This window comes from Dipteris shenzhenensis, chromosome 14 (assembly GCF_047967505.1).
Source record: "Dipteris shenzhenensis isolate YYH24624 ecotype China chromosome 14, Dip_SZ_1.0, whole genome shotgun sequence".
NCBI lineage: Eukaryota > Viridiplantae > Streptophyta > Polypodiopsida > Gleicheniales > Dipteridaceae > Dipteris > Dipteris shenzhenensis.
The window spans coordinates 16,391,290-16,403,498 of NC_141609.1; the positions used below are offsets into that span (position 1 = coordinate 16,391,290).

The following is a 12,209-nucleotide window of genomic DNA, read 5'->3' on the forward strand; positions in this document are numbered from 1 at the left end:
AGCTTGCTTACTTGCAATCTCCTCTTCTCTTGTCTTTTCAAGTTCCCCTCAGTGCCAAGTGCATATATCAATGGCCTTGTACCAATGGATATATTGACACATCCACACTAAAAGAAAACTTGTTTCTTCACAAATTCTAGATTCAGTATTAATGCCAAAAACTATCCATTACCTTGTAGTGAAGTTATAACCTTTGGTTCCATGCATTATTAATAGATGTCATACCATGAAGATTCTTCTATAAATCAAGCATCATGACATGAAGGTATGAAACTTTTCAACAAGAAATCACTCAACTGTGACAACACAACCTCAAAAGATAATGGAGACGATGTATGCTTGGCATCATCACATTTGGTAATTAAAGAGGGTGAAGCTAAGGAGAATTTACTATCAATGTGTCTTTTCCTTTTGATATTTTGGCTCATTTATGTAAAATTTTCAAAAATTGATTTACACAAAGAGTATGAACCGAGTTTAGCCTAGGTCAATAGTGCATGATGCTTAATTCGTGATGATGTATCACTATCATACTCTAGCCCAACATTTGAAGACTTGCACTGCATCTAGGCATGGTATGGACATATAGATGTTAGCATCATATGGACAAGCATGAGGTCAACAAAGTATTGATGTGGTGTTCCATTCCATGGTGGGATGTCAGCATTAGGCGCTCGACCATAGTGCCCACCATCACTACAACTATGATCAAAATGGAAAGGAAAAGAGGAATCAAAGGCATCAATGACAAGGAGATTTCCAAGGCGTCGAAAATGCTCAAGCATGGCTACATTAAAGACTTCCATTTTGTGGGGATTGGATTGCTTATAGCGAGAGGATCCAGCGGGGGCAACACTAGTGCGTAAAACTATGTCTCGAGGGGACCTATCCCCAAATATGGATTGCCAAAAAGACACTGCATTTTCGATAGCATCGACAAATGTAGCTACCGATGTGAAATGTTCGCCATCGTGGAGGCCGCTATTGAAGATAAAGGCATCAGGATTAGAGCCAGAGGCATTAAAGGATCTAAGGAGGTGATCACGATACTTAGGATCAAGGAGGGAGTCAAGGCCAAGGCCATCTAGATAGGGTTCATGGTGTCCATTGAAGACAAGTGAAACGTGGAGGCCTTGGTCACTATGATAGGGATTGATGAAGAACTCGTCGACAACTCTATCAAGAACCCAATTATTGATGGTGGCCGATTTAGGTACTGGGTATCCAAGCACGAAGATAAGGAGATTGCGGATGAAGTCTTGCATGTTGGAGTCCCCCCAGAAGAAGAGCCATCGACCATTGAGGCAGTCCCAAACCTCATGGCTCTCCCAGATACGAAAAGCACAGTGCCCCGAGTAGACCCATCCATTGCTCTCAAGAGGGGCTACAAGCCCATGACACCAGGGTTCAACACAAGCTTGTGAAATGGGCAGGCAAGTGTCGAAGCGACCATCAGGGCCGGCAAGGCAGCTGCGGTTGTAAGAAGTACGAGTCCAGCGACCGGATGAGTCGGTGTGGTTCATGTCGGTACGTGTGCATTGTTTGAGCTGGGAGGAGATGACGCCTGGCATGTTGTCGCTGCCGCCAGGAGGCAAGGCTAGTAACTGCATTTCGAAGCTCTTGCTGATGTTTTGGATCGCCCAGTTGTCGGCATCAAGATCGAGACCATGGTAGTTGGAAAAGAGCAAATATGCTGTGAAATTGTACCGCCCCGGAAACGTTCCATCAACCAAAATCGACACCGTGTAGCAGCCATTCCCTTCATCTGTAATGCGCGGCCTTGACCTCCATCGATCTCCTGCCAGCTCCAATTCGTAGTAGTCCCCCCCAGCGCAGCGCGCCGTCCCATTTTCTGTCATCGATACCAGCTTGAAGGTGACCAAAGTGTCTGTATAGACGGTAATCGGTCCCTGCTCCGTCTGCTTCTGGTCCTTGTATTTATCCAGACCCACTACTTTGAAGCTCGTCGTCCTCTCGTGATGGCAAGGACTCGTACCATTCAACCTCAATTCTCGCAGAATCTTCTCCGTGGCAGTTGGTGCCGTCGAAGGTTGTCGATCTTCACAGGCCGATTTTGCCCAGAACCCCTCTGCTGGGTCCACGGAAGAAGACTTCGAGTATAACATGTAGAAGAAACTGCTTCCCAGCAAAAGTATGGATGTACACACCGCCACGAGTAGCCTCATCCTGAAATCTTTGCAGTCTCGTGCAGTTTCTGCCTTGTAAGGCTGCCACCCTTTCAGTCTCGCTGAATGCGCTCCAATGTCAGTCCTAAGCTAAACTCCATAGGCATGACTATTATGAGGCGGAAGTATTGGTCCAGCAGGCAAGACTACGTGGAGCTGAATAACAGCTGAACGAAGCTGGAGCGCTTTGATCAATGGTGGGACTTTGTGGACAGAGAGAGTCGTCGTGGACGGATCGAAGAGGTGATCCAAAGGTCAGAGATGGTACAGAAGGCCCAGAGAACAAAGAGCCAGCGACCCAAGCAAGGATCATCAGAGGATCAAAGATACGCACACAACGACAGGACGCAGAGCCACAACTACCAACACCGAGAGGGATTTTGCAAAAGTTGGAGGTTGGGGAGGATGAGATGAACTGATGAGAAAGAGCGAGGAAGAGTCGTCAACCTCACAACACAAGCCAGGGATGCAAGCAAGGATCCGGAGAGGGACGAGTAATGCGAAAGACGTGTAGCATTATGCAAACGACGATTTCAGGACGTGGGTGAACGAGGATGACGCCCCCCAGTAAACGTTAGATTTCTGCCGGCCCAAAGATTTTGCCGGCCCCCTATATCTTGGGTCGAACCCATCTTTGGAGTCTTCCCATGTCCGTTGAGTTCCCCTAGGCTAGAGAAGCATCTAAATGTGTAAAAGTTAATGTTCTCACTCTAACTCAATACCCATAGGTAGTTTTCTCTTCGCATGGTTCCTCTCATTTCAAGGATTACCACCTTGAACGTGATACTGATCTAGATTACAAAATAATCAATCATGAGTTTGTTGAGTCCTACAATGTGCTTGAATAGGAGTAGAACTATCTCACACTAATGCAAAGTGGTACACGAGAAAATACACTCCAAGTGTAATGAGATATTTGCATTTCATGTATTGAATTCAATCTTTTATTCATGCCTTACAACAACCCATGTATCTCAAAGAGAGATGATAGTGGCAATTATGTATGACTATTTTGCATTGCCAAAGAAGTGACTTGATATAGAATGCCTCCATGATGAGCATGATGATATATATAGTATGCACAAAAAATAGCATTTCTTGATTAGTCATTGACATTGTAGACTTGATGAATTGCTTGCCTCATTTGTATCACCAATTTCTACATTGCTTTTTCTCTTGTTTACCACTTTGCATCAATGCAAAGTGATACATACACTACTACATACGGATCCTATTGCGACGTTTACGTACCGACGTTTAGCGCCCGCGTAGCGTTAATTGTCAGTATGAAAAGCGGGTTTCGTAAAGCGTCGCTAGTCAAAAGTCGCTATATAGCGACTTTTGAGTGTCGCTATATATAGCAATACTGATATACTATTTTATAGCGACGTTTTTCAGAGAGGTTTGTTTTTCCATATAGGCTTTAAAAGTTAGTTTTTTCCAATGACAAAATTTTTAAAATTTTCATACATGTTTGATCTCATAGAGAATAAAAAAATGAGAGCATGTACATTAAGCCTTTGAAGCTCATATATTCATGTCTAAGTTTGAGATGAAAAAAATCAATTAAGAGCATTTACATCAACTATTTCATCTTGAGCCAAGTCTAAGGCGCCAAACAAGTCTATCTCCAACTCTATACCGAGTTGATCTCCTATATCATCATCGTACTCTAGCATCGTACGTTCACCTAAAAGTATTTGATCATCTTCTTCAATAAAGTGTGGTGATTCTTGATGATCGTTGTCTTCTTTCTCAATATCGTGATCTCCATCTTCCTCCTGTGCGATGTCATTATGCGCATCTTCCTCTTGGCTCATATGGTGATCTACATCTTCTTCACTAGATTCATCAATTGGATCCGGCATTGCTAGTGGCATCTCCCCAAATGTCGTCAGTTATATATATGAAATAATGCTCAAGTACATGTATCAATGGATCTTTAAAAACGAAAGCTTCGATTAATTAAATCATTAGTATGCACCTGCTCACAGTGCTCAGGAAGAACAAAAGTATCACTTTCATCGGTCCAATGTTTGGTGGAGTCTATTGCAAAGAAACCGCTACTATCTTTTCTCACCATTGAAAATAGTTCTAAACCATTTTACATCAAGAATGAAAATACTAAATCATCTGAAATCAACTTCATAGATGTCGCGTATGGTTCCGCAATAATCCAACTATGAGGAGAGAAGATTGGTATCCGAAGCACTTGCTCACCTATCTTGTGTGAAGTTAGCCATGACTTCACAATCATACGTGACTCTCTTTGAATCGATGCGTTCCACGCAAAAATGTCGTCCATATGATCATAATGCACTGTACTTTTTGTACTGTAAAAGAGCATCATTAAAACAATGAAGATGCATCTATTTTATAGCGTATACTGCCACAAATAATTACTTAATTACGTCAAGAGGTAAGAAACTTACATGCACCATACATCCAGATGATAACTCTCGCTCGCGCTCGTTTATTATCTGTCCATCACATTTGGCTTTACGTAGAGCCAGTTGTAGCCAATCAAGTGACATGTGAGTAGGGAGAAGAGCTAGATCCCGTGGATATGGTTGTGATCGCGTGTACATTACTCTGAATCTCGTCCTTGCATTTATTCTTTATGCTTTGGCTACTTCATATCTCTCAATCCACTTCTGCATCTTAGGGCTATTGAGGATACAAAACTTATTGAATTTCTCCATTTGCTCTTCGCTCATCTTTCTTTCAATCCCTTTTCCTTGCGGAACCTCGCCAACGATGTGATCATCATCCTTGTTATGCCAAGCTTGCGGCATATCGGGATCTGTGGATGCAAGAAACTCTGTGATATATACTAATGACTCTTGCACAAGCCATCCCTTTGCCATGCTTGCTTCTGGTCTTGCTCTTTGTCTTACAAATCCCTTTAAAGTTTTCATAAACCGCTCGAGAAAAAACATCCATCGACTATGAACGGTACCTGCTATAGCCACCTCATCAACTATGTGCACAAGCAAGTGGACTTGAGTTGTCATAATGCTCGAGGGAAAGTGCTTCTCAAGTAAGCATACGGCTTCGATGGATTCCACCCTAGCCTTCTTGATACTTGATATGGAGATCTCTTTTTGAGATATCCACCTATTTCACATGTCCATGTAAGATATTTTCATAATCAGTCTACATATTAATCAGCTTAAATTAAAGAAAATACATTCAATGCGATTTGATAGTAAGCATACCTCACAATGCCACAGATCTTGAATATAGCATTTCTAACATCTTCTTGTAAGCACCCTTTTATTGTAATTGGGAGGATGAACTATCAAAGCAACAAAGAATTCATGTCAATAATATCACATAATAATAATTACGCTAATGCATCACGATTATCGGTACACTAATTCTACTTAGAATACCTATAAGACCTTGTCCCAATCATGGGACTTGAGCCCACTAAGCTTATTGTCCTTTGAAAATGCTCCTTTCAAGCAATGCATGTACCCTGTCCGTGTTTGAAAAGAGGCAATGTCTGCCTTGACCACTGCCTCCTCCCTCGTAGAGAGGATCCACGTTGCTTTTGGGAGGATAATTTTTCCCGAAGCATGCACTTGGGGCCACAAACGAGACATCCTATTCATAGCACGCAAGTCTTCTCACACTTCTCTCGAGTCTTTAGAACCAACCAAGTGTGCCCAAATAGTAGCCCCCACATTCTTGAAGATATGCATGGGATCCAAGAGATGATTGATTTGTAACTGACCCCAATAAGGAAGCTCGTAAAAGATCGATAGCCTCTTCATACCAGGAGGAGGTTCCTCTCCATTCGCCCTCTAAGCTTGAATCTAGTCACTTGCCTTCAAATATGATGGTGGTGGATCAAGCTGACCTCCACATGCGAGATGGTCGAGCGGAAGGTATCGAGCATGACCTTTATAAACATTTTTCCTCATATGTTTGGAGTAGCGTGCAAGTGATTTTAGAGCCGGTCCACAAACAGGACAAGCATGGTACCCACTTGTAACAAGTCCTGCATGTGTGCATGAATGTGTTAGTACAAGACATGCGTGCAAAAGAGAGTCATAAAAGCATAATCCCTCATTGTACATGTAAAGACACAACCACGTACCTACGCACTCTCCATATCCTGGGTGGTCATGCATGGTCCACATCAAGATGCGGGCATGGTATTTGGTGCAGGCAACATCTTCTAGAGTAACCTATGACAATTCAAACATACATAGGCTTCGAACAATGATGATTCGGTATACACTATCCAAATTATGATTCTCAAAACAAACAATATCCAAATAATGAGTCAAATTAATGCAAGAGCTAACCTCATTAAGGTCGAGACACTTGTATCTGACCACCCATACTTTACTTATAGATTCAAGATTGAGAGACAAGCACGTAGTTTAGACATCCTAGCACCCTCGTACAATTGTGTTGATTGCAACTCTCGCATTTTGACCTCAGACTTTGACATCACGTTTACATGGGATGTAGTGCCCCTAAAAATGGAATCCATCATGTCGACCATACCCTCGTCATCATCCGGAAGACTATAGTCTTGTTGAAAGTGAGAAGGTATATGCGTACCCTCGTCACCCTCCTCATCCTGTTTTAAGATTTCGTGTAAATATAAGATCTTGTATTTCCTAGTATAGAATAAGACTACGAACTTAAATAGCTTTGACTTACTGATGGTTCATCAACACGTGCAACCCAATGGTGGATACTGGTTCAGGCTCCTCCCCATACATCCGCAAGTGGCGCATGATAATACGCCGTTGATGTCGTACTTCTCGCTTGCAATGAGTGTAATGACATTATAACCTCTCCGTAAGCCACTTCGTGCTCTCGGGCGTTGGTGCATCATCGGACGAGCTTCCACTCGTCCCTTCCATCTATACTTATAAAATCACAATATAAGTTGCAAGAAGAGATATTAACAGTTATAAAATAGCATCTATGAGCTTCCCTTCATGTTACAACAAAAAGTGACTTAAAGCATTGCTATATAGTGACTTTTTCATCTGTTCCATCGCTATATAGCAACGTTTCACTATATAGCGACAGAAAAGCATCGCTATATAGCGACGCTGTGGGTTAAAACCCGAGACTCCCGTCGTGCGGCGCTTTCTTTATCCTCCTTTTCTAATCTCTCAAGTATCCAAGGCAATCTCTCCTCCCACCTATTTTGACGACCTCCCACCTATTTCCGATAACCTCCCACTCTATTCTCCACTCCTCACCCTTCTCCTAGCTCTTGTACTCCCTCTCTACCCTTTTCCCTCTTTGGTTTCTTGAAAGGAAGTTCTTCGAGAGGTGAGTTTGTTTCAACAATGTAGGTTATTTGTTTGTTAGCTTTAGTTTTGTGAGTGCTTCTCCTTGTATTGCTAAACCTGTAAACTAGTTTTCATGCTTGTTTTCAAAGGATTAAAACAAAAAACGAGATTTCAAGAAAGAAAGAAGACTCACCTCTTTTCTGTATTTCTCTTCCTTCTCTTTCTCCTTGTCTCCTCAATCTCCTCCTTTCAAGAAGTTACTTTTGTAATCTCCTCCTTCTGCTAACATCTTATTTGAAAAATGGTATGTTTCCTCTCTTTTGTAGGAGGGCTAGTCCACAACACCGAGCGGGACGTACTATTTTAGGTAAGTGCTTCCTCTTTTTTCCATTTATTATTTTTGTTATTTGCATTGGCCTATAGCTAGCACCTTAAGCGCTAGCTGCAGTGATGGGTGTAGGAACCCTCTCTTCCCCTCAATCTCTTTCCTTCTTCTCTCCTTCAATCTATTTCCTCCTCTTTTTCCCTCTTTCCTTTTCCTCTTCTTCTCTCTTTCTTTCCCTCTTTTTCCCTCTTTCCTTTCCCTCTTCTTCTCTCTTTCCCCCTTCTCTTATGCTCATGCATAAACATAAGCATGAGCATAAGAGAAGGAGACATATGCTCATGCTTATGCTTATGCATGAGCATAAGAGAAGTAGACATATGCTCATGCATAAGCATGAGCATATGTCTCTTTTTTCCTCTTTTCTCTTTCCCTCTCCTTCTCTCTTTCTCTCCCTCTTTCCTCTTTTCCAATCTCTCTTCTCCTCTTTTCCCCCTCTTTTCCCTCTTTCCTTTCCCTCTTATTCTCTCTTTCCCCCTTCTCTTATGCTCATGCATAAGCATAAGCATGAGCATGAGCATATGCTTATGCATAAGCCTGAGCATAAGAAAAGGAGACATATGCTCATGCTCATGCTTATGCATAAGCATGAGCATATGTCTCTTTTTTTCTCTTTTCTCTTTCCCTCTTCTTCTCTCTTTCTCTCCCTCTTTCCTCTTTTACAATCTCTCCTTCCTTTCCCTCTTCTTCTCTCTTTCTTTCCCTCTTCTTCCCCTCTTTTCTTTCCCTCTTCTTCTCTCTTTCCCCCTTCTCTTATGCTCATGCATAAACATAAGCATGAGCATAAGAATGCTTATGCTTATGCATGAGCATAAGAGAAGTAGATATATGCTCATGCATAAGCCTGAGCATATGTCTCTTTTTTCCTCTTTTCTCTTTCCGTCTTCTTCTCTCTTTCTCTCCCTCTTTTCTCTTTTCCAATCTCTCCTTCCTTTCCCTCTTCTTCTCTCTTCTCCTCTTTTCCCCCTCTTTTCCCTCTTTCCTTTCCCTCTTATTCTCTCTTTCCCCTTTCTCTTATGCTCATGCATAAGCATAAGCATGAGCATATGCTTATGCATAAGCATGAGCATAAGAAAAGGAGACATGCTCATGCTCATGCTTATGCATAAGCATGAGCATATGTCTCTTTTTTCCTCTTTTCTCTTTCCCTCTTCTTCTCTCTTTCTCTCCCTCTTTCCTCTTTTCCAATCTCTCCTTCCTTTCCCTCTTCTTCTCTCTTTCTTTCCCTCTTCTTCCCCTCTTTCCTTTCCCTCTCCTTCTCTCTTTCCCCCTTCTCTTATGCTCATGCATAAACATAAGCATGAGCATAAGAATGCTTATGCTTATGCATGAGCATAAGAGAAGTAGACATAAGCATGAGCATATGTCTCTTTTTTCCTCTTTTCTCTTTCCCTCTTCTTCTCTCTTTCTCTCCCTCTTTCCTCTTTTCCAATCTCTCCTTCCTTTCCCTCTTCTTCTCTCTTCTCCTCTTTTCTATCTCTTTTCCCTCTTTCCTTTCCCTCTTATTCTCTCTTTCCCCTTTCTCTTATGCTCATGCATAAGCATAAGCATGAGCATAAGATAAGAAGACATATGCTCTTTCTTCAGATTCCTCTTCCTCTTCTTCCTCCTTCTCTCCCTCTTCTTCTCTCTTTCCTCTTCTTCCTCTTCTCCTCCACTTTCTCATTTCCCTCTTCTCTCCCTCTTCTTCAGATTCCTCTTCTTGTCCACTTCCTCTTTTCCCTCTTCTTCCTCTTCTTTCCCTCTTTTCCCTCTTCTCCTCCACTTTCTCATTTCCCTCTTCTCTTCCTCTTCTTCAGATTCCTCTTCCTCTTCTTCCTCCTTCTCTCCCTCTTCTTCCTCTTCCTTTCCCTCTTTCCTTTCCCTTCTCTTTCCCCCTTCTCTTATTCTCTCTTCTTTCTCTCTTCTTCCTCTTCTCTCCCTCTTCTTCCTCTTCTTCTCTCTTCTCCTCTTTTCCTCTCTCCTTTCCCTCTTCTTTCTCTCTTCTTTCTCTCTTCTTCCTCTTCTCTCCCTCTTCTTCCTCTTTCCTTTCCCTCTTCTTCCTCTTCTTGTCCACTTCCTCTTTTCCCTCTTCTTCCTCTTCTTTCCCTCTTTCCTTTCCCTTCTCTTTCCCCCTTCTCTTATTCTCTCTTCTTTCTCTCTTCTTCCTCTTCTTCTCTCTTCTCCTCTCTTCCCCTCTCCTTTCCCTCTTCTTTCTCTCTTCTTTCTCTCTTCTTCCTCTTCTCTCCCTCTTCTTCCTCTTCTTCCTCTTCCTTTCCCTCTTCTTCCTCTTCTTTCCCTCTTTCCTTTCCCTCTTCTTCCTCTTCTCCTCCCCCTTCTCTTTTCCCTCTTCTCTCCCTCTTCTTCAGATTCCTCTTCCTCTTCTTCCTCTTCTCTCTCTCTTTGCCTATGCCTATGCCTATGCCTATGCTTATGTTTGTTTTTTTGTTTTTTGTTTTCGTGTTTGTGTCTATGTTAGACATGGGATCACGTCGCTCATCCAACGAGTACAGAAAGCCTCGCAGGAGGAGAGCTCATGATCTATATGCCCTAGAGGACTTTGATTCCTCTTAGGCGACTACTCCGAGGACTACCCCTGGTCCGACTCCTCTCGGACCTAGCACTACGACTACCCCCGGTCTGACTCCTCTTCCATGTAGCACTGCGACTACCCCTCGGGGAACTCCTTTGCTAGCCGTGCATGGCTTTGTCGAGAGTCCCGATGAGTTTGTAGCACAGATGAGTGATGAGGAGGCAGCGAGATTCTTCTCTCTGCTATCTCAGAGGACCTCAGCAATTCCCTCCCCTACACCGATGGCTAGACGTACTGCCCAGCCATCCCCTCGTGCCCCTTTGACTGAGGGGTCATCACCTGCGCATGCCTCTCGTAAGGGAAGGAAGAGTAGGAAGGGTAGCTTATGTTGTGCTGACTCGGGAGATGTAGACGAGTCAGCACACTCACGTTCCTACAGGTCTCCACTTGGTCCAGAGACATAGTATCAGTCAGGTCCCTTGCCCTCTCCTACTCCCACTGCTACTCCTCACTCTGGAAGCGCTCGCATAGCTTCCATTCCTTCTGACTCTGCTACCATCAGTCCTCCTTATTCATCAGGGGATCTCTCCTATCAAATCACAACTACCGGAGAGATAATAGAAGATAGAAACGGCAAAGAAGTAATGGCCACCATGAGGCGGTTAATGAGCCATCACTTTAAGAGCAGCATTGCTACCGATTGGCGGTATCAAGATGACCAAAAGAAGCAGGCGGTCATCGATGAATTAAAACAAAAATACCCTAACACGCCAAATTGGGAGTTTAATGAGAATTATATGTGAGAGCACATGGGTTTGTTCTTGAAGCATCGTAGATCAACCTTGCGTACTTCCATCACAAAGGGGTTGGCTAAACCCAGTTGGGCAGACAAAGTTGATTGGAAGTTCTTTAAGAAGTAGAATAGGGACCATCCCGAATTGTTCGAGGGTCAGAGGAGGGCTGCGAAGAGATGGCTGGATGTCGTAGGTACTTCGCACTTTGGTGCAGGTGGATGGTTGGCATTAGAGGCAACCGTGGTAAGTCTACTTCTTCTCATTTAATGTATTGTTCTATTTGTTTTACTACATATTACATGCACTTTAGCTAACTCTAACTCTCGTAAATTGGAGCCATAGGAAGCTGCAATGGGTCATCTTCTTATAGATGTAGAGACGCGACGTGCATTTCGGATAGGAACAAAGCCGTGGTTTATTGAGCAAGAGGCAATGGGAGCGACGGTCGATTGGGCTGGGTGGCTGCTCGCACGGTATAAGTTTACTCCTACTTGTAATCTCACTTTTTAAATTGTTTTATTCTTTAAGTTCCAATCTAATTTTCGATTTATATGGTTCACTCTTAGGGTCAAAGCTCAAGCGTCCCATCATCGGAGGCAAGCGATCACCAGGGCCAGGGATCAGACGCATGTGACGAGGATCAGGGAGAAGGCGCAGCTCATGAGGACCAAGGAACAGGCCAACAAGATAAGGACGATTCAAATTTGGATGAGTAGTAGTAGTAGTAGTGGTAGTAGCATTTTCTTCACCCTGTATGTCATTTTGTATATCCGCTCGTTTGAGCAATTTTGTATTGCCCTTTCGAAAGGGTAATTTTGTAACAAACAATGTTGTATATGTTCGACATGTATATGCTTTTGTTGCTCAATCATTTCATTTGAGCGATTTTGTATCACCCTTTTCGCAAGGGAAATTTTGTTATAAAAAAACTTTGTTTTGTAATTACAAAAAAAAAAGGATTAGTGGGGCTAAATAGGGCCATAGCAAGCCCTGTTTAGCCCCACTAATCCTTTTTTTAAAATTCTGTTAATCATCGCTATATAGCGACGTTTACCAGTGTTGCTATAT

At 42.9% G+C, this 12,209-nt stretch overlaps 1 protein-coding gene across 1 annotated transcript; it reads right to left on the minus strand.

Annotated features, from left to right (window-relative positions):
- Window positions 1-566: 566 nt before the first annotated feature.
- On the minus strand, window positions 567-2,186 carry LOC147894263 (uncharacterized). Its single transcript, XM_087385270.1, has one exon. The coding sequence runs from the start codon at window positions 2,184-2,186 to the stop codon at window positions 567-569; it is 1,620 nt and encodes a 539-aa protein (XP_087241396.1).
- Window positions 2,187-12,209: the final 10,023 nt, after the last annotated feature.